Source organism: Brachionichthys hirsutus, chromosome 18 (assembly GCF_040956055.1).
Source record: "Brachionichthys hirsutus isolate HB-005 chromosome 18, CSIRO-AGI_Bhir_v1, whole genome shotgun sequence".
Taxonomy (NCBI): domain Eukaryota; kingdom Metazoa; phylum Chordata; class Actinopteri; order Lophiiformes; family Brachionichthyidae; genus Brachionichthys; species Brachionichthys hirsutus.
The window spans coordinates 10592142-10613180 of NC_090914.1; the positions used below are offsets into that span (position 1 = coordinate 10592142).

The window sequence follows — 21039 nt, forward strand, 5'->3', positions numbered from 1 at the left end:
GCATCATCTGTCCTGAGATCACCTTCAGTGTTCCATTACTCGCGTGTGCTTCGGATGCTCCAACGGTTCGATGCGCTTCCTGGCGTCTGTTGCCGGGGACATTCACTTCTAATTGCCTCTTAGCTGCTCCTACTACATCAGGCTTAATCAAATGGGCTGGCGGAGACGTAACGACTCAGTGATGGGAGCTGCTCCTCCCTGGATGTCATGCTTGTCAGAGTCCACAAAGTGAACCAGCTTCAGGACCCTGGAGAGCTCCTCCAGCCTGGACAGACCAAGAAAACATCAAGCTGTCATTTACATGTTTGCTTTTTGTCTCTTTTCATTTCTACATCTCAAAAGAGATTCTAGAGAGACTAACGCTTATTTTATAAGAGGAAGCGGAACGAAAGGACTGAATGAAAGGAAGAGGAAGGAATGTAATAAATAATATGGAGAATGAAGGAAGAAGGAAAATGAAGATGAAATTTCTGAATAATTAGGAGCAGTACTTTTAATATTTCTCACAGCATCATTCTAATAATAGCCTTTCTGGAACGTACCCACCAGCGGCGATGATAGAATGAACTCTGGACTATTTTTAGCTTTAAAGAAGCTTTTAGTCTGAAAGAACAAAGAGATTTCTTCTGCAGGAGACGATGAGCTGTCAGGAACCAGACTCATCTTTGTTCAGAGGTGATGGTGTGTTTTGTGTAACTGTTGGTCGTACACACCCTGAAACGCTCCTCCATGGCTCTAGGTGAGGGGTGGGAGTCCTGGGGTGGCCGTGTCTGCCTGTCATCAGCACTGACACCACAGAGAGCGCCTCAGCATTAATTATTAAGGCCGTCTTTTAATTTGGTTCTGGTCTGTTGATCAATGAGCCTGCAGGTACGCCATTATTCAAAAAAGATCATTCATTCATGCTTTTATAGAGCAGCACCTGAATCCACCGCAAGCGTCACATTTAATTTGATTTATGTCTAAATACACATTTTATTTGTTTGGTGCCAGGCCCTTCAAAACAAGAGTCTAAATGCATATAAATAGGCCTGTTTAACATATTTATTTTAATCCAATACTTAGAGCAAATGTTCATAGTTAATTGTTTTTAGTAATTATTGAACCGTTTTAATTTATTGGCTTTAAGATTTAGATTATTTATTGCTGTTTTATTAACGGGCTTTTATTTTTGGTATTGCTTTTTAACCTCTTACATTATATTTTACACTCTACATGATTTATATTCTTGTGCGAGACAGGAGACCTCAGGGAGAATTAATTTGTATTCACTGCATGTTTGATAATAAATAATTCTAGATTTTAAAGCCAAAATCAAACAAGATTTTTGTATTTTTTCCCAGTTCAAGTCTTTTAAGTGTTTTAATCTAATAGAAGATTAGACAAATATCTCTCTCTCACTCACACACATACAGATCAGGATAAAGCAGCTGAGGCTGTGACATCACCGCCTTCTGCATGCTGATTGGTGGAGCCGTGCGTGTAGCTGCTTTCTCTCCAGCCTCAGACGGTGTAATGATGCAGTGGGGGGAAACACAGGAAGATGGAGGGCTGGGGTTGTAAATGACCCCCTCTGGTAGAGCTCTCTCCTCCGTCTGTCAGGGAGGAGGGGACGCCTCCACCTCCGGCAGCTTCGGCTTTCACCGGAGACAAACAGACACATCTGTTGTGCTTCCTGCTGGAGAGAAACGGGAATGGGGCAGCAGTGTGTGCGTGTTTTTTGAATTCTTCCACTGTGGATCTTATTTTGACCCGTTAATGGTGGGACTCATGAAAGGCTCCGGGAGACCGCTAGGATGGCTCACTTTAAGGACGTATCCGTGAGGAAGACCTCTTTGAATCTGGTTTCTGGGTTTTTTCAGTATCTGCGTGGTAAGTAGGACGCCAGCATCCAAATCTCAGATAGATAGAAATGGAAATACAGCATCTGGTGAATCCCTGCTGCATGGACAAACAGCTGTGCATCGCTGCGTGTCTTTAGATGTGCGTGTGTCTCTCTGCCTCAGTGGGCATCCCCTGTGCATCCGTGATGAAGCATTAGCCCGCAGGTCAACGCAGCGTCTTTGCTGCCTGTTAAGCGTTGCCGCTGCTTCCTCAGACACGTGACCAGTGCCTACATCTCCAGGGATGGATGGTTAAAAATGGCCGCTCTGTGCAGCAGAAGCCTACTTGGATGCGTGGCAGGCTGTTAGAAACAAAGTCCTCCACACAATGGCAGCACTGCTGGGGCCAAATCCCTGCTTTTGCATTGCCTGTTGCATAATACATGAGGCATTCCGGCTGGACAAAGGAGGCTGATGGGGGGGGGGACCTGAACTCTCTAATCTCCTTATATGACCTCTATGTCAGGAGTCACTGGGTCACGGTTTCCATCATGCAGGGATAGATATCCCAGAATTAGTGTTAAGCTGCAGCATGAGGTGGAATTCTTGCTGAAAAAAGGTCTGCATGACAAGAGTTATATTCAAGGATGACATAAATCTCATCATATCCACACTAGAAATACTTATACACATGCTATGCTAAGCTAAATTGCTAAGCACGCCTCAAACTGCCGAGTGATGTCGGATGATGCAGCGTCTTGTCGTACGCTAACGCGCCGCTTTGCGTTCCCTTTCAGACGAGCAGGAGTCGGTTCAGAAGAGAACCTTCACCAAATGGATCAACTCTCATTTAGCAAAGGTAAGAGCCCGTTTCTCCTCGCACCTCCTGCTGCGTCACGAATCACCTGACAGGCTCACGTAGAGACAGGTGGGCGGCCCTGGTGTTTCATTGGATCGCCATGGCAATGCAGCTTCTTCCCGGTTGCCATGCAACGAACACAAGAGAATGCAGTTCATCCAGTTACGATGGGATCCAACAACAACAACAACAACAACAACACGCCCTGCATGACACAACTCTTTTTTTTTTCTTGTGGAATCTCTCTTCCTGTATTTAACGAAGCTTTAATGTCACTGCGGGCTGAATTCAAACCTCTTTCTGACTTAAATACTGAAGAACATGTGAACGGAGAAACATTTGCGTTTGTGAAAGGAGAAGGGCACACGTCCTTTTTAACACGACAGACGCCTTCCTCCTCCTGAAGAGGAGCCAGCGGCGTCCCGCCGCGGAGGGCGAGCTGCAAAATAACCCGCATACGATGCCAAGCACACAGTTTTCATACAGAGGTTTAATGAAAGCTCTACACACATATCTGCAGATATTCTCTAGATTCGCCTCTAGAGCTGCAGGAGACCCGTTTAGGGTTAAATCAGGCCCCGGGGCCTCCGGACCGGGCACCGAGCCGCCGCTGGGGAAGAGGCCCCGTCTTTTCAGCTGCAGGGGGGCTCTGTGGTCATCGCTAACAAGCCTGTTTTGGTGCCTCGTCATCCTCACGTCTCACAAATAAATGTCCTCTGACGGGATGATTAACATAAATGTACTCGTTTCTCCAGTACCAACCGCCGCTGGAGGTCAACGACCTTTTTGAGGACATCAAAGATGGGGTGAAGCTCTTGGCTCTGCTGGAGGTGCTGTCTGGACAAAGACTCGTAAGGAGCCCTCGCCGGGGGTTTTTGAGTCATACCTCGAAACCTTTTCATGCAGGTTTTCATGCACGATTCGACGACGTGAAATCTGCACACAAATTGACTCTCTGTTTTCAGCCACGAGAACAAGGCCGTCAGCTGAAGAGGATCCACTGGGTCTCCAACATCGGCACCGCCCTCAAGTTCCTGGAAGGCCGGAAGGTCAGTATTCGGTCTCACCTCTTAAATGCTAAGCTAAGAATAAAAACATGTTGTTGTCCTTTCCCGTGTAACAATCAACCAGTTGAAGCAGCCAGTAGAGGCAGGACTTCCTCATTGCATAACCTCTTTGTACGTCCACGGCTCCGTGTAGCCAGTGTCTCCTGAGGGGCCGAGACTCACGCCGCTGTGATCTCTGTCTCCCCATCGTGTGCCTTCAGTCCGTGTACCGAGGATCTCCGGTCAGTCGTTAAACCCCGTTGGATCGCATCCTGAATGCGTTGTGTTCGTTTGATGCACGGTTTGTTCTCGGCTGTGCTCGGATGCTTCTTACGCTTCCTCTGCTGAGGTTTGGGTGCGTTTTGATTTGAGCCTGGCTCCCTATGATTCTACCAAACACGTTAACAGGAGTGCAGCGCTGCTGTTAATGCGGATGTGCCTGATTTTTGGACTTTAAGCACGCTGGCAATATTCTTTTACAGATGTTTCTGCGAGAGGAACTTCCGGGTAACCCGCCTACGACTTACTGTCCCGAATGTCGTTTCAGATCAAACTTGTTAACATTCACGCCACTGACATCGCAGACGGGCGGCCATCCATTGTCCTTGGTTTGATATGGACCATCATCCTCTACTTCCAGGTAATGTTTCATCTGATGCTCGACAGTTTAATAACCGTCTTCCCTCCAAAAACGTGTCCCGCCCCTCCACAAAGTTCTGTGGGAATGTTTTTAGCATAATGAGGTGATCCATCACTACTATGGGAAAATATCCTTCATCAATCCCTTCTTTCTAGATCTCTATCAATAATTATCGGGTTCTTTGCGATCAAGTTGAGTGAAAATCCATCCCGGAGTTTCAACCGATGAACCAGTGGAACAAAATAGCAGTGATGATTTTAAAACAAATGCTGAGGGGAGTTTGTTTTAAATATTGTATTCTATTTAAAGACATGTCGTCCCAGTCTGAAGTTGTGTTTTCAAGTTGCTATGGTTACAGCAGAGCCTTTCAGTTCTGCATCTGGTCTTCCTGCAGATTGAGGAGTTAACCAGCAATCTGCCAGCCCTCCTCGCTCTGTCCAACAGCAACTCCTCTGTGGATAGCATTGCCAGCTCTGAACCAGGAAGCCCCCCCATGAAGAGGAAGGTCGTCAACAAGTTTCAGGGCAACGCTAAGAAGGCGCTGCTCAGATGGGTGCAGTGCACGGCAGCCAGGTGAGGCACGGTAAAGAGTTCGCTTGTTATTTGGCCGTGTTCGGGGATGCATCGTCATGCACGCGTCTTTCAGGCATCATGGGATTGAGGTGAAGGACTTTGGTCCCAGCTGGCGCGATGGTGTCGCCTTCCAGTCGGTGGTGCACGCCATCAGACCGGACCTGGTGAGCATGGAGGCGGTGCAAAGGAGAAGCAACAGGGAGAATCTGGAAGAGGCGTTTACACTAGCAGAAAATGAACTGGGCATCCCCCGTCTGCTGGATCCAGAAGGTGACACCCGACCTCGGATAAAATTCGATGACTATCTAATCAGCCATCAAGCACGAGATTCCTCTCCCAGTCCGACCCACTTCTTATAGCGATGTACTAGAACAGACCCGATAAACCTTTTTTCTGCCTGTGTTTAGGTCAGAGAAAGCCTCTTCAGGTAACGTTTGTGTTGCTCTGTAGATGTGGACGTAGACAAACCGGATGAAAAGTCCATCATGACGTACGTGGCTCAGTTCCTGAAGCACTACCCGAACCCCCATCACCTCGAGACCGACGGACAGCAGGATGAGGTACGTTAAGATTTAGTGAAATGTGCAGGAGAGGTGATATTTAACTGCTTTTATTTTGGAAGTTGTATGTACCAACTGATTATAATCAAGAGCATCAATAAATATTAATAAAAATTCCATCACCAGCTCATTTTATTGATCTATCCACATATTTTTTATTTTCTTTTATACACATTAAGCTGCGTCTCGGTTCAATTCCCACTTTTGCGCTGTCAGCGCCGGTGCTGCAGGTGAGTGTTTAGATCACAGGGCCGCATGTCCTCCTTTGGAGCTTTTTTTCCCCCACCTCGTCCCATCTCCACATCTTCCTCTTCTTCTTCCTCTTCTTCCTCCCCTTCTTCTCCTTGATGATGCATCTCCTCCTGGTGTGGTCTGCTTTACTGCTTTCCTGGACAGTTTGCTCCCCAAGACATAGAACAAATGCTTGAGGTATGTGTCACTAAGCTCATGGGTCAAACGTGGGTGCTTTCACACCTAGAGGGGACTTTTCAACTTATTCTGTTTCAGATTTTATTTGGCTCGGACCTTTCAAGCAGGGTAATGTGTTGCTGCACCAGTGAAATCCTTTAAACCATTAAAATATTGATTTATCTGATTGATTCTTACCTTTGCTGGTCTCCGCCTCCATCCACCTTCTGTGGACGCCGTGTAGGATGTGCAAAATTTAATCCAGGTTTATCAATATTAGCCATAATTTCAAAGCGAAAGTAAAACTGACCTTCAGACCTTCTGGTGTGAAAGTACCCAAATGAAGATTATACTAATCAAAAGTAGATTAATTCATTCCTCTGCATGTTTTTCTTCTTCACTAATCGGAATAGACAAGACGTTTTCGGAGTGTCGTATTGGAAAAAGGAACTCTAATGACTTTCTGAGATTCTGATTTGCGATTTATCGCCCGATGCCAACAGAGAGAGGAGAGGAAGATGCTGAGAGAGCTGAAGGTGTTTTTGGATCAGCTGGAGAGGGATGTGCTCCGGGCTCAGGGGGTGGAGGGAAACCTCACCGACAAATATCAGGTGGGAAGAAGCCTCCTCTCCCCCCGACGGATGTTAACGACCTTTTAACTTTTAACTTAAACTTTTTTGTTTCTCAGGCGTTCAAGAGTTTCCGCGTCCAGTTTGAGATGAGGAAAAAGCAGACGGATAAACTGCTGCAGCCGGTGCACAGAGACGGGAAGCTGTCCGTGGATCAGGCGCTCGTCAAGCAGGCATGGGACCGGGTCTCAGCCAGAGTAAGAGCTGGAATAATTCATCTGAGTGGATTAAAATCTGGCCGTAAATAAGAGATTTATTTTGTCGCTGTTGCTTGGAAATATCGTTACCATAGCGATGACAAAAGTGCAGCTCAGCTCGGGCTGCCAGTGGGGTGTAAGCATTGAATTCAGAGTTTGCCCAGAGAGGGGGGGGGGGGGGGGACGGGACAGAGGAGGTTTTGTCCTCGGCTCTACTCGGCCTGTCTGGACTGAATGAAGCGCCCTTCAGCCTGAGTGCCTGGGAACATGCGGAGCCTTTTGAACAGCGTTGCCTCCTCATAGTGGACCTGCTAATGGATGTCAATTACAGCTGCTGGACTGGCACGTCCATCTGGACAAGTCCCTGCCGGGTCCTCTGGGGGTGATCGGGGCCTGGCTTCACCGGGCGGAGATGGCTCTCAGGGAGGACATCCCCGTCCAACATGCCCACGAGGAGACGGCCAACGTCCTCCACAGGACACTGGAGCAGCACAAGGTAGCAGAGAGGAGGAATGCGATGCGTCCCAAACTCTTTTTCCACAGAGGCAGCGGACGAGCGATGACGTCTGATTATGTTCCACAGGATGTTTTAAAAAACTTGGAGTCGCACAAACAAACCTTCCAGCAGATCCACAGGGACAGGTCGGTGAACGGCGTCCCTGTCCCGCCTGAGCAGCTCCAGGATATGGCTGAGAGGTGAGACTTCTGCTCGGGTCTGGGGTTTGATTCTGCAGCTGCAGCCTGATTGGAGCTGAGATACGTCCAATAGAAATGAATTTCATCTGTTTCTCAAGGGATCATTTTTTGCACATCTCCTAATTTTACAGGTTCAATTTTGTGTCGACATCATCGCACGCTCACTTGATCAAACTGGAATTCTGGGAAATGAAGTATCGGCTGATGGCGTTCCTCGTGTTGGCCGAGTCGAAGCTCAAGTCCTGGATTGTTAAATATGGCAGACGGGACTCCGTTGAGCTCCTGCTGCAAACCTACCTCGTAAGACGAGTTGGCTTTTGTTGCGCCAATGCTGTTTTTGTTTTGCTTGTTTGCTCACACCCGTGTTTTCACATCTTTATCTCGCAGACCTTCGTGGAAGGTCACGGGTTCTTTGAGACGTACGAGCTCATCTTCACAGCCCTCAGGCAGGCGGCAGACGTCTATGTTAAATCTGACAGCCCAAGTAAGACTGCTGTCTGTTCTCGATCATATTTGTGTATTGTTTATGTTTAATAATGTTGCCTGGGCTCAAACGTCATATCGTTGATTTCATGTTTCCAGGGTCTAAGACCTATAACAGAGGTAGGTCCAAAAACCATCGCTAACAGCTGATCCTGCTCGTCTCCTGTTCTGTTCCTCTCCGAATAGCAGCTGCACTTTTCCTCTCCGACACGCTCTCAACCTCCAGACCCGGAAAAAAAACCGTTGCTGCATCACGCATGAACAAACAGCAGTAACTGCATTAGCTTGGATGCTGTTTTAGCATGACCGTTGTTCCCTAACTCTCTCTAGCATCAACCGAATGATCAGCAGATGTAATCAGAGACGATGGACTTCTCTCCTTCGTGGGAATTGATCCTAAACCCATATTTTTACTCTCAGCTGACGAAGCAGAGGGGATCAGTAAGTTCCTCGGCGATGCCACGTCTCAGTGGAGGAACCTGGCACTGGAGGTGCGGAGCGTTCGCAGCATGCTGGAGGAAGTGATCTCCAACTGGGAGAAGTACGGCAACACGGTGGGCGGCCTGCAGGCCTGGCTGGAGGATGCCGAGCAGATGCTCAATCAGTCGGAGAATGCCAAGCGTGTGAGTGCAACCACAGTTCCCTCTACCGCTGAACCGTTTGTTCTGAAAGCGCCGGGCCTCTGATTGGCTGGAGTGTGTGCGTGTGTTTTTAGGATTTCTTCAGAAACCTCTCCCACTGGATCCAGCAGCACACGGACATGAACGACGCCGGGAACTTCCTGATCGAAACCTGCGATGAAACTGTCTCACGGGACCTGAAGCAGCAGCTCCTCCTGCTGAACGGGAGGTGGAGGGAGCTGTTCGTGAAAGCCAAACACGTAAATACCCTCTTGAAGGGCGATTCCCTCGTAGCGGGTTTAGGTTTTCAGCTGAAAAACGATCCCTTCTTCTGTTGCCATCAGTACGCTAGAGCAGACGAGGTAGATAAGCTGAGGCAGGACTACCAGGATGGGATCAATACCCTGAAAATGTTCATGGACGCGACCGGTAAGAAGATGACAGCTCCGGTCCAAGTGTCTTTCCTCAACGTCAGAGCCTTTGTTCAAGACATCGAGGTAAGCCCTCCTCCTCTTCCTCAGGTTCCTTCTCCCCCCCCCCCGCTTGGGGATGAGCACGTCTTTACTGTTTACTCATCGCAGGAAATTAAACACAAAGTGCCAGCGATGGAGGCCGCCTGCAAGGCGGCGAGCCGCACCGCCCAGCTGCTGAACAAAGACACGCCTCAGGAGGAGCTGTCGCAGATGACGGCGGTGATGGCTTCCATCAAGGAGCAGCTCAGCAAGGTACTGGATGTCCTTGATTTAGCAACCTATCAGTCACCTGTGGTCCACTTTAATCCGGAATGCACTCCTCCCATCAGGTGAGGGAGCGGTGTTTGCCCCTGCTGAGGGAGTCCCAGTCTCTGCTGCCTCCTCTGGAAGAAATGGAGAAGAACATCACCGGGTTCTACCAGGCGCTGGAGAAGGCCAGCCACATCGCCGGCAGCGCCGACTCTGAGGGGCCCGTAGAATTTAAACAGAAATGCCAGGTGATGGCTACACTCTCAGACAGGGAGGGAATTTGTGGGACATTCTGGATCTGTTTGAGACTAAAATGCTCAAATTCAACACTGAACGCTTGCAGGAGCTGGCGACCTTCACGCACAGCTGTAAGAAGTGTTTGACGGTCATCGAGAGAAACCACCAGAACATCCAGAAGATAATGAGCAGCGGTAAAACCCTGCAGCACATGGACCTGAGCCTCCTGCAGAAACGAGTCGCGGACCTGCAGGCCTCCTCAAAGGTAGAGCAAACCTCAAATCAGCTTTAAATCCTCACAACGTTTAGAAGGGTCACTCGACGTTTTTGCGTTCAGGCCATGATTAAGGAATCTACTGAGTGGAGGAAACACGTGGAGGCAAACAGCAGCCTCATGAAGAGGTTTGATGAGACCCGGGTGGAGCTGGAGGAGGTTCTGAAGATGGCGCAGAGCTGTCTGACGGAGAGCGGGAACCCAGAGGAGCTGCTCAAGAAGCACACAGTAAGTGAATACGCACGGAGCCAGATGATGAGGCATCAGAACATCCTGGATCGCGTTTTATAATGGAGAATATGAAGATTGCATCAAAGTCAGACGTGATCAGGTTTTTATTTTCGTTTTGCTCGCAGGAGTTCTTTGGGCAGCTGGATCAGCGGGTCCTGAATTCCTTCCTCAAGGCCTGCGATGAGCTGACTGACATTCTGCCGGAGTTGGAGCAGCAGTCACTCCAGGAAACAGTCAGGAAGCTGCACAAACACTGGAAGGTTAGCATCGCGTGTTTGGTTTCCTACACGACGCCTAAACGTTAAAATGTGTGAAAACTCTTTGCTCTGAAGTTGACCTCCTGATTCTTCTCCAGGATATTCAGACAGACTCCCCCTTTCACCTCCTGCATCTTAAGGTGGGGGTGGAGAGGAGCAAACTGATGCTGCTCCTGCAGGAGTGCCAGGCGGAGGTGACCAGGGAGAACCGCCACCTGGCTAGCATGGGGAGCGAGAGGCTGATCAAGGAGCACAGGGTGAGCACGGAGGGGGCCCGGCTGATTGGCTGAGCCTCGTTCACATGCATTTACATCCGTGGTTCATCGGCGTCTTTCTCCTCTTGCGTCAGGCGTTCTTTAGGGAAAAGGGCCCCCAGTCCGTCTGTGAGAAACGACTGCAGCTGATGGAGGAACTCTGTCAGAAGCTCCCCGAGGGCGACCCCGCCCACCTTGCCGTGGAAACGACGAGGAAGGACTTGTCTGAGATCCGGGAGGAAATCGAGACCACCCAGCAGAAACTGATGCAGCACCCAGACAAATGGAAGGAGTACAACTCAAGGTGTCACCAGTGCTTGTTCTGGTCTACGTAATTCATGATGTAGTCTTGCATCTACCCAAAAAGGAAGCTCCTTGCTTTGGAAATGAAGCCAAAGCTGCAGAGATAACTGCGTGTCACCTGACATTTCTCCCCTCGTCCTTCGGAACAGGTACGCCGAACTCTCCTGCTGGCTCATATCTAAAGAAAGCCAGCTGAGGCTGCTGAGAAACAGAGCCAGAGACCCCAGGAAGTACAACCAGGTGAAGGTCACCATCACGGTGAGCCCCCTTCTCGCGTCCTATCCCGTTAGACACGGGGGCGACCGTGAACCACGTGGGCTTTTCTTTTTTGTGTTGTGCAGGAGCTGAGGAATGATGCAGAGCTGCAGGAGGGGAATCTCAGCTGGCTGAAAGCCCGGATGGCCGTTCTGATCGAGATCTGCACCGACAGCGATGCCCAGAAGCAAGGAAGCTCCTTGAGCAAACTCTCGACTGACTTTAAAGGGCTTCTGGCTTCTCTCCTGGAGGTAAGTGAAGCATCATATCCCCTCTGGGAATCTACAGTACAGAGCTTAAACATTTAACTTGCAGATAATCGTCTATGATCAAACATAACAGATCAGGGCTGTTTGGATTGTTCTGTGATCATTCCTCCAGGCTGACAAGATGGTACTGGCTGTAGAGGACTGTGTGCAGTTCAAGGAAGAGGTGCAAACCACTTTGGATGACCTGAGCCAGGGCCAGAAAAAGGCTCAGGCCGAGCACACCAAGATCCTGGACTGTCCTACCGCCAGAGAAGCCCAGCAGCTTCTCCTCATTCATCAGGTGCTGCAGGGCATTTGATGAAATCAACGAAATTAGGTCGCTTCCAACCGACTGATGTCATCGCTGTGTCCTTTTTGACCACAGCAACTGTCAAAACGCCTGAAGCTGAAGAGGAAGGACGTCCAGCAGCTGATCACCAGAGGCCAGCAGCTCCAGGCCGAGGAGAGTTTGGGGGAGACTCTGCAGCAGGACCTGCAGACTTTAGAGAACACGCTCAGCAAAATGGAGCAGAGTGCGGATTCACAGGAGCAAAGCCTCGAGGTGAGCGGCGCTTCTGGTAACGAAACAGTGCAAAGGTGAACTCATGGAAACTGGTAGATTTCTTTTTTTGGTGGGAAGAGAGATTCCTGTTTTTGACTTTAGAACAGGCATTTGACGGGAGCTTTTCCTCCCAAAGGTCACACTGTCAGCCTGGCAGGAGTTCAACAGCCAGCAGGAGGCGGTGCACGAGTTTGTGACGAAGGCTCGCTCGGCGATGGACAGAGGTCTGAACTTCAGCAGCCCGGAGAGCCTGGCTGTTGAACTGGACCAGGCCAGAGTGCGTCAAGTCTTCGGGTTTATTCTTCATATTTGTGCCGTTAGAGCTAGGAAGAAGTCTTCAAGCTGTATTTTTGGGTTTTGCCACCCAGGTGTTGTTGAAGCAGTGTGAAGCGGAGGCCTCTCACATGAACACTTTGCTGAAGAGAGCGGCGGAAATCCAGCTTGGTCCGAGGAACAAAGCCCTTCTTCCGCAGCAAGCTCGTTCCCTCTGCGACCAGGTGGACAAAGTAGAAACTGGGCTGAAAAACGAGTATGACAAGGACTTTTAAATGTTTAGTTGTTTAGCTCAGTCGTGTTTTAACAACCTAATAAAAGGTTTATATTGCTGTGATTTCTTGTGTTGTAGCGTGAAAACTTTGGAAGAGATGAAAGCTCAGTGGGATCAGTTTGGAGCCGCCTTTGAGTCGCTTTCTTTGTGGATAAATGACAAAGAAAAGCAACTGGATGGGCTGAAATCTTCTGCTTCACCCCTTGAACGACAGATCAGCACAGTAAAGGTGCAGCACTGTTCATATAGGCAGATGGACCTAACCCAGATCATGTCCATTGACTCCACCATCCACCCCCCCCAGGCTGTTTGTGCAGAGCTTCAGGAGCGAGCCGAGGCTCCTGCCCAGCTGGACGCCGGCGCCAAGGCGCTGACGCAGTTTGTGTCTTCTGGCGAGGCGGCTCGCATCAAGACACGTCTGACCCAAATCGGGCGGTACTGGGAGGAGCTGAGGGAGAACGTCCAGCAGCTCGACAGGCGGCTGGAGGAGAGCTCGTCTCACCAGCAGAAGTTCAATCTCAGCCTGGAGGAGGTAAACGGGCTCAGAAGGGTTGGAGCGCTGCCTTCAGGGAGGATCCTGGACATTCATTTCCTCTTTATTTCAGCTGCAAGCAGCTCTCGCTGAGCTGCATTCAGATGTGGGGCGTCCTGTCAAATCCTGCATCTCCTCATCAGAGACCTACAAAACTCTTCAAAACCACATGGTAGTTTTAACCAGCCTTGCTTTCAACCTTCCACCTCAGCGGCTCCGTGGGTCACTTGTGTTTTTTGTTTTGCTTCCCAGGATGTCTGTCAGCATCTGGAGAAGCTAAAGGGAATGCTACTGGCCCTGTCAGCCGGAGCCCGAAGGACCAGCGACAAAGAGAGAGCCGAGAGGACAGTGGCCGAGCTGAACGCCAGATATGAGCGAAGCACACTGGAGGCAAAGGAAAAGCAAAGCTCTCTAGAAAGCCTGCTGTCCCTTTGGCAGAGGTACGAGCAGTTTCATTGAATGTTTAACGGAAAAGGAAGAGATCAATCCAACCACCACCACCAGAGTCCTTCTCGATGTGTTTCAGGTTTGAGAAGCAGCGCTCGAACTTTGTTTCCTGTTTGGAGCGAAGCGAATCCATGTCCAGACCGGAGACTCTGTGTCTGTCGGCTGATAAATCCAAGCTCCACACAGAAATACAAGATCTGCAGGTACGAGGAAAACATCGAGAACCAGGTACAGTGCGAGATTTGAAGTGTTGCCATGTTTTCCTTCCAGGCCTTACATTTGGAAGTCCAGTCTCTCGAGCTTGCCCACGCTGAGTTTGCATCTCTGGGGGCCTCTTTGCTCCCGACTGCACCGGAATATAGAGCGAGGCAACTGGAGGACGAGCTGGAGACCCTGCAGAGGAGGTCACGTGTTCAAAATGAAGTTGTCCCTCAAAGGTATCGTCGTCTAACGTCGTAAAGTCTGAGCTTTCTGTCCAGGTCAAACATACTGGCAGCTGTTTAATAGGATCCCCATTAGCGCCCACCTCGGTGGTCTTCCTGGGGTCCCAACATAAGTCCTGAAGCTGGAATTATTTCAGCCCTTAAAGCCGTTTTGTCCCATCAGAATCAAAGAGCTGCAGAACCACCTCTCCTTGGTGGACCAGTTCAACCAGGCCCTGCTCAGATTCTCCCAGTGGGGTGAGACCATGCTCTCCAATCTGCACTCATCCTCGCCAATCAACGTTAGCAACCTGCAGCCTGCTACCACACAAGTGAAGGTAGGCAACAAACACGATGATTGTTTGACATTTTGGGCACCCAGAGCTATTAGCGGCAGCCCGTCCCCTTTAACAGGATGCCCAGGAGGCCTTACAGAAGCAGTCTGGAGTAAAACAGAGTCTGGACCTGCAGACCGAGAAGCTCTGTCAATTTTGCGAAGAGAGTGATGCTCAGTTCCTGCGCAGCCGAGCCGACGGCAGCCTGCAGCCGTACCTGGAGGCCTGGCACATCGCAGAGCTCCAGTTAGAGTGCCTGGACAAGCTAGAGGCTTTCCTGCAGGCCCACGGCGTGGCCGCGGGAGTCCTGCGGGGACTGAAACAGACCGTGGAGAGCGCCGGGAGCCTGGATCATGGAAAAGTCGAGGAGCTACACCAAGAGTTGGCCACTACCTTCCAAGACATTAGCCAACTTGAGACTCTCGCAGTCAATCTGGACAGCAGTCTGTGCAAAAGCCACCTCCACATTGGTGCGGACGAGGGTTCTCGTAAGTCGTGCCGCATGCTGGTCGATTCCCTCAGTGCTGAGCTGGACGCCGTGAGGAACCTGCTCGGGACGAAGCAGAATGAAGCGGAGGCCCTGGGCGCTCTGTGGACCTCTTTCAGGCAGCGGAAAGAGCAGCTGCTGAAAACTGTGGAGGACATCGAAGAGAAAGCCGATCAGCAGAGCTTCAAAGAGCCCAGCCTGCATGCTTTACAGCAGAGGTAGGCAACGGCGAGAATGGCGAGCTGGCGGGCAGGAGAGCATGTGTCATAACTTTGTGTTGTCTCTCAAGAATGAGGTTCTTTAACCAGTTGGAGGACGAGCTGCAGTCACACCAGCATGAGGAGCAGTGGCTGAGAGACAAGGGAAACCAGCTGGCCCACAGAGATGCTGACCTGGCCGGGGAGGTGCTGAGGGAAATCGGTCTGCTGGAGACGACATGGCAGGACACCAGAAGACTCATCACAGAGAGGTACCGGAGGACTCTCCTGGAACTGAGCCGGCAAACGGCTGCCTTTGGAAGCTTTGGACTCAGCTCAGCGTCACACAGTGGAAACAGCTTTAAGTAAAAGCATCCTGATAAGTCCTGAGGCACCACTAGAGGTAGTGTCAAATGCCCATGAGCGTGGGTCTTCCAAATCGGGTGGGACGTGTCCATTCACAGTCTGATGATGCCCATTCATCAAAATTACAAATATCCTGCAGCACTCATGCTAACTCGTGTGGGATGTTGCAGCTTTGAAGCAGTTACCATCACGAGATTCTGGAATGTTGCAGGACTTTAACAATGTCAAACTTTTTCTTGACATTTGTTTCCTTCCCAACAGGCAGGACCAGTGCAACGTCCTCCTTGAGTTCATGAGAGAATATCAAGTCCTGAGAGCCTCCATCAGCAGCCTGATCGAGAGCACTGGGCCTCTGGTGGAGATAAGCTCCGTGTTAAAGGACCACGAGGAAACCAGGAGGTCGCTAACAAAGGTCAGGCCTAGTCCGCTCTAACTGTACCTCCTCGATGTGCCTCTTATGTTTAAAAGTCTTGTTGTCTTCACTGCATTTGTAGCACGAGGCAGCAAAGGTAGATATGGCCAGCAAGCACCACGAACTGGACCGCTTCTCCAGCAGAGGGAAACAGCTGGTGATTGAGCTGAAGAAGGTCCCCGATTGTGACGCCGACGTGACAAAAAAGGACATGGAGACTCATGTCGATCAGTGGCTGGATGTAAGTTTGACTCCAAGCTAACCTCGGGGGGTTACATCGTGCTAAAGCTGAAAGCTGTTTGTTGTACCAAGCGGATGTAACATCACCTGCCAGGTGTCAGAGAAGATAGACGAGAACATCGATCGCCTCAACCAGTGTATGGGACTGTGGGAAGATGTACGTGAAATCAGCGAGGACGTTGACAGCTGGGCGAGCGGCTGCGCCGTCGAACTGAACGAGAGCCTGAACAACCTCAACGACAGTCAGAAGGTGTCTCGGAGGCTCTCGGAGATACAGGTCAATCAAATGCATCGATCACATCTCAGCGCGTTGAAGCAGTCACAGAATATTGACGTTTCCACGTCCGCAGGTGGAAATGGATGAGAAGGAGCAGATGCTTGAAGCGCTGCAGAGAAGAGTGTCAGAGCTGAAGAAGTGCAGTCAATGTCAGGAGACGCCTGCTAAATTACAGGTAACCAAGACGATTAGAATCTCGTCTGTTTTGTTTTTCAGATTTTACATTTAATCTACTCCCACCAGGTACTGGAGAACGACCTCCGTAAGAAGATCAGCGCAGTTCTGAAGCTCCACCAGCAGGCTAAGGGGAACCTCATGGACTTCACCCTCCAGAGGAAACAGCTGGAGGACTACATCTCACAGATGTCTGCATGGCTGGGGAGTATGGAGGACGCCCTGGTTTCTTCCCCCACTGGATCGGATCCTGAGGACATCTACAGAGTGAAGGTGAATCCTAAATCCCGGTGATACGCTATGGTTGTGCTATTTAAATGCTAAATATAAATCTATAGCTTTATGCTAAGCTATGCCGACCACCTGCAAGTTGCGGCGTGAACACTGCGACTCCTTCTTTTGGTACTTTTATGAGCTGCTAGGCTAATCTAAGTAATTTTCTGTGTTTGTAAAGGACCTGCAGAAAGAGCTGCAAAATCAGCAGGGGAGCATTGACTCCACCAGAGAAAGCCTCAACACGCTGTGTAGGAAATATCCTTCCGAGGAGCTGGCTGGTCTGGGATCAGCTCTGACTGATCTGATCAAGACCTACGAGTCTGTGAACCGGCTTTCTGCCAGGACGCTGGTGTCCCTGCAGAACTGTCTCCAGCAGCAGTTCAGTGGTGGGACGTCTTTTTATATTCTTACACATTTGCACATGCAAAAGTACGAAATTGGCTTCACTCGAGCTGCTTGGATCCACATCAGATGCTAAACTCTCTCTCCCCCTCCCTCAGTTCTGGTTCAGGAGTTTCATCGTTGGCTCTCGAATCAGAGGGAGATTGTAAAAGAGTGCTCCGACAGATCTGGGGACACTCAGATCGTTGAACGCAAACTACAGAAACTGAAGGTAAGAAGGATGCTGGCCATCGGGACTTGTGAGATGACTTTTGGGGTGTGATCTTAAAACCTGAGAGCCGCGGCTGTCTTCCAGGGCGCTATGGACCGTGTGGAGGAGGGCGAGGTTCGTCTGACTCGGGTCTGTGAGGAGGGTGAGAAGCTCCTGCTCCATCTTCCCAAAGCCATCGCCGGGCAGGTCCAGCAGCACCTGTCCTCCATCCAGCAGGACTGGGACAGCTTCGTGGAGCAGTGCAGACAGAATCAGCAGATCCTGGAGGACAGCGCCTCTCTCATGAAGGGGTAAGAGACTCAAGCCGGTGCGGCGGGAATGATCTTTATGCCATTTATATATACGTTTTACATTCCCTGTAGGTTTGAGGGGCGCCTGAAGAAGCTCAGGCGGTGGTTGGAGCACATGGACAAGAGGCTGACCACGGATCTCCTTGAAGCCAACCAACGAGGCCTGGAAAGTGCTGCACTCAAGCAAGTGGAGGAATATCAGCAGGAAGCGCTCAAGGAAAGGTGTGAACAACCGGGAGAAGAAAGTTTAGCAGCCATGTCCAAAACACAAGAATGATCGGAATGCCCCCCTATTATTTGATTTCCTTTGGTTCAGGGATTCGTTCGAACGCTTATGTCAGGAGGGCCAGGCCCTGAATGAAGGGGGTCGAGGCGATGGCAGCGAGACGAGGGTCTCGGCTCAGCTGCAGTCGCAGCACCAGGCCTTGATGAGGCGCGTCAGGGAGCGGCTACGTAGCTGCCAGCTAACGTTACAGGAGCAGCAGGCCTTTGAGGAGACCCTGCAAACCACCTGGACCTGGCTCAACGGAGTCCAGGAGCGCCTGGTGTCGCTCAACAGCACCGTGGGCAACAAAGAGACCCTGGAGAAGAGGCTGGGCCTCGTTCAGGTCAGTGACTTTTCTCAACTCAAGCACTCAAATGAGCTTTTGCTCAGTGTTGCTTTTGCCCATGCGCAGGATATTCTGCTAATGAAAGGTGAAGCGGAGGTGAAGCTCAACATGGCCGTAGGGAAAGGAGAACAGGTTCTGAAACACAACAGAACGGAGGGGCAGGAGGCGATCTGTTCACAGCTGCAGCGCCTGAAGGATGCCTGGGCCAACATGTTGATGACATCCATGAGCTCCCACAGGTAGGACACCTTCCACGGGCAAAGGGTCCCCTCCTGACGCCGTCGTTCTAATCAAGGCCCCGCTCCATTTCCAAATCAAATATTATTGCTTCCAGTCGTCTCGAGTGGACGGTGACCCAGTGGACCAGCTTCCAGGAGAGTAAAATCCAGCTGCAGCAGTGGATGGAGTCAGAGGAGCAGCAGCTGGGGGTGACTCTCTCTCAGCAACCAGGCCTCAAGGAGAAGTCCGCCCTGCTGGAGCGCTTCAGGGCCATCCAGGTTGACGTGGGCGCTCACGCCACGGTGCTGTCACGCCTCACTGACAAAGCGGCGGAGATGCATGAGAAAACCGGCGAGCAGACGTTCGGCCCAGAGACGAGGGGAGAGCTCAATGCACGCTTTGCTGATATTTCAGCAGTTGTGAAGGTGATCTAAACACCGACAGGGGTTAAATGGTAGTTCCAAGTAACCGCTGAATGTATTCACATATACCTGTCATCGTCTTCCTCTTCCCCAAAGGGTAAAGTCCAGTCCATGCAGAGCATCGTGTCGGAGCACGAGCAGTACCTCGACGCTCTGAGAGACTTCAACGACTGGCTGGTTTCAGCCAAAGAGGAACTCCAGCGCTGGTCCGACCTGTCGGGAGACTCGGGATCCCTTAAGAGAAAGTTGTCCAAGGTGCAGGTGAGGAACTTCAACCTCGACAACCTTGGCATCTTCCGATAAAGGATCGCGTCCTACAAACCGGCGGCTGTGGATTATCCTGACCCTGCTAAGGAAGGAAAGGCTCATTTTTGAACAGGCTTTTCTCTGACCCCTTCCAGGAGCTGCTCGACTCGAAGCAGCAAGGCAGGGAGAGGCTGAGCCGCGTTCAAAGGTGTGGAGCAGTGGCGAGAAATCACACCGGGTCAGGAGGCCAAGAGGCCATGGAACGAGAGGAAGCTGCTCTCTTGTCGTCATGGGAACAGTGGGAACGCGGAGCCCTGCAGACACGAGCTAGCGTAGAGACGGCTCTGTCTCAGATAGCTAGCTCCGAAAAAGAATTCCACAGTCGGTCTGCTCAGCTGGAGCAGGACCTGCACGAGTTTAGCCATAAGCTGCAGGACTGGCGCCGGCGGTTGAGCCGAGGAGAGGGACAAAGCGACACGGCCGGAGAGGTCACCGTCACAGATTGGCAGATAGCAAAGGTCGCTCCTGCCTCCGTTGATCAGAAACCAGCAGTGATGCAGGAAGGAACTAACTTGGGTGATGCTGATGTGGTGGTTTTGCCGTTTTCCAGGACATTTTGGAGGAACTTTCCAACGCTGAGCCGACTTCGGAGAGCCTGAAGACTCAACTGAACAGTCTGTGTCGATTCTCCAGAGACGTGGGGTCTCAGTCCGAGAGAGTGTCTGCTCTCATTAAAGAATACAACAGGTGAGGATTGTTTTCCATCTGAAAACATACACTGTAAATATAAAAAACCGAAACAGAACCTTCCCGACTCGCTTCCAGTCTGAGTCTCCAGGCGACTCGGGAGTGTCAGAGCAAAGAGAAGCTGCTCGAGCAAGGCTTTCGCTCGGCCTTCAGAGACTTCCAGCAGTGGTTGGCCAACGCTAAGATCGGCACGGCGAAGTGCTTTGACGTCCCTCAAAGTCTCAGCGAGGCGTCAGCGAGCCTGCAGAAGATTCAGGTGCAGGATATTATGGCTTCCTCCTATAGAGCGTTTCGCTTTAACGTATTCAAGTTTTCGCGGCCGGTAAAAGACAAATCTGTTTTCTCCTCAGGAGTTTCTCAGCGACCGGGATCAGGGCGAGTCAAAGCTGAACGCCGTGGTCGTGAACGACGATCTGGTCGCCAGCGTCGCGGTTAAAGACAAGGCCGACGCCATCCGAGCTAAGACGAACATCGTCAGAGACGACTGGAGAAACATGATGTCCAGCCTGCACAGCAGAGAGATGAAGCTGCAGGTGAGCAACTGCGTTTGAGAAGTCCGTCCATGTATGAGACGTCGGTCTGAAAATCCTAACAAACGTGTCTCCCAGAACCTTCTGTTTCAGATGGAGGATTTCGAAGCCGGCGCCGAGCCTCTGCGGGAGAGCCTGAACGCCACGGAGCTGGCTGTGCAGGAAAGCAGCGCGCGGCTGCACGACCTCACCGCCAAGAAGCTGGAGCTCCACAAGCTGCAGGTAAAAAGCCTGAGGTCAGAGGTCACCGTGTTCACCTGCAACCACCACCCGCCAGCTTTGTCTTTTTGTTCTCAGCCATCTTTCTGCTCCTCTTGTCAACTCTCATGCCTTCTTCAAGGCATCAAGATTTTCTTTCTCGATTGTTTTAAACTGTCCATCATCTGCTTCTTTTAGCCGCGTCACCGCCTGTCTGAAGTCTTGTGACCGTGTCGGCTCTTTGATAACCTGCTTGTGCTCTTCCAGTCTGTGCTCGAGGAGTTAGCTTCTCGAGAGGTTCAGCTGAGCAGGCTGAGGGAGAAGGCTCAGCTGCTGTGGGAGGAACACACGGCCGGCAAGGGTTTCGTGCACCGCGTCTCGCAGCTCTCTGCTCAGTACCTAGCTTTAACCAACCTGACCAAGGTACGGTAATGCTCACCTTCCGGCCTATGCACTGGGGGGGGAACTCAGGAGGAGTCAGAGGCACTAGACTGGATTGGGCGCTGATTGGTTGTTTTACAGGTGATAAACCGTGAAGCTACTAATTCACCATGATTAAAAAGTAATTCATGGT

The 21039-nt window shown here is 50.8% G+C and overlaps 1 protein-coding gene across 1 annotated transcript in view; it reads left to right on the forward strand.

The window, feature by feature from the left end:
• Positions 1-1796: 1796 nt before the first annotated feature.
• Positions 1797-21039, forward strand: part of LOC137907346 (nesprin-1-like) — a 47728-nt gene continuing 28485 nt past the window's right edge. The window contains exons 1-61 of the mRNA XM_068751663.1: positions 1797-1872; positions 2621-2682; positions 3438-3533; positions 3648-3731; positions 4276-4368; positions 4763-4941; positions 5015-5211; positions 5392-5501; positions 5681-5731; positions 5898-5930; positions 6413-6520; positions 6598-6735; positions 7067-7231; positions 7319-7431; positions 7563-7731; positions 7819-7915; positions 8014-8034; positions 8335-8537; positions 8630-8794; positions 8879-9031; positions 9116-9259; positions 9337-9504; positions 9600-9758; positions 9831-9995; positions 10124-10258; positions 10354-10512; positions 10605-10813; positions 10962-11070; positions 11154-11318; positions 11449-11616; positions 11701-11877; positions 12014-12154; positions 12246-12406; positions 12503-12653; positions 12729-12956; positions 13030-13128; positions 13209-13396; positions 13483-13606; positions 13674-13840; positions 14010-14163; positions 14240-14865; positions 14937-15116; positions 15472-15622; positions 15705-15863; positions 15957-16139; positions 16213-16314; positions 16383-16586; positions 16768-16975; positions 17090-17202; positions 17287-17492; positions 17565-17714; positions 17809-18100; positions 18170-18342; positions 18438-18747; positions 18841-19005; positions 19146-19508; positions 19601-19737; positions 19816-19993; positions 20088-20270; positions 20346-20489; positions 20733-20888. Of these exons, the coding sequence (XP_068607764.1) occupies positions 1797-1872; positions 2621-2682; positions 3438-3533; positions 3648-3731; positions 4276-4368; positions 4763-4941; positions 5015-5211; positions 5392-5501; positions 5681-5731; positions 5898-5930; positions 6413-6520; positions 6598-6735; positions 7067-7231; positions 7319-7431; positions 7563-7731; positions 7819-7915; positions 8014-8034; positions 8335-8537; positions 8630-8794; positions 8879-9031; positions 9116-9259; positions 9337-9504; positions 9600-9758; positions 9831-9995; positions 10124-10258; positions 10354-10512; positions 10605-10813; positions 10962-11070; positions 11154-11318; positions 11449-11616; positions 11701-11877; positions 12014-12154; positions 12246-12406; positions 12503-12653; positions 12729-12956; positions 13030-13128; positions 13209-13396; positions 13483-13606; positions 13674-13840; positions 14010-14163; positions 14240-14865; positions 14937-15116; positions 15472-15622; positions 15705-15863; positions 15957-16139; positions 16213-16314; positions 16383-16586; positions 16768-16975; positions 17090-17202; positions 17287-17492; positions 17565-17714; positions 17809-18100; positions 18170-18342; positions 18438-18747; positions 18841-19005; positions 19146-19508; positions 19601-19737; positions 19816-19993; positions 20088-20270; positions 20346-20489; positions 20733-20888 (9867 nt within the window). The remainder of the gene's footprint in view (positions 1873-2620; positions 2683-3437; positions 3534-3647; positions 3732-4275; positions 4369-4762; positions 4942-5014; positions 5212-5391; positions 5502-5680; positions 5732-5897; positions 5931-6412; positions 6521-6597; positions 6736-7066; positions 7232-7318; positions 7432-7562; positions 7732-7818; positions 7916-8013; positions 8035-8334; positions 8538-8629; positions 8795-8878; positions 9032-9115; positions 9260-9336; positions 9505-9599; positions 9759-9830; positions 9996-10123; positions 10259-10353; positions 10513-10604; positions 10814-10961; positions 11071-11153; positions 11319-11448; positions 11617-11700; positions 11878-12013; positions 12155-12245; positions 12407-12502; positions 12654-12728; positions 12957-13029; positions 13129-13208; positions 13397-13482; positions 13607-13673; positions 13841-14009; positions 14164-14239; positions 14866-14936; positions 15117-15471; positions 15623-15704; positions 15864-15956; positions 16140-16212; positions 16315-16382; positions 16587-16767; positions 16976-17089; positions 17203-17286; positions 17493-17564; positions 17715-17808; positions 18101-18169; positions 18343-18437; positions 18748-18840; positions 19006-19145; positions 19509-19600; positions 19738-19815; positions 19994-20087; positions 20271-20345; positions 20490-20732; positions 20889-21039) is intronic.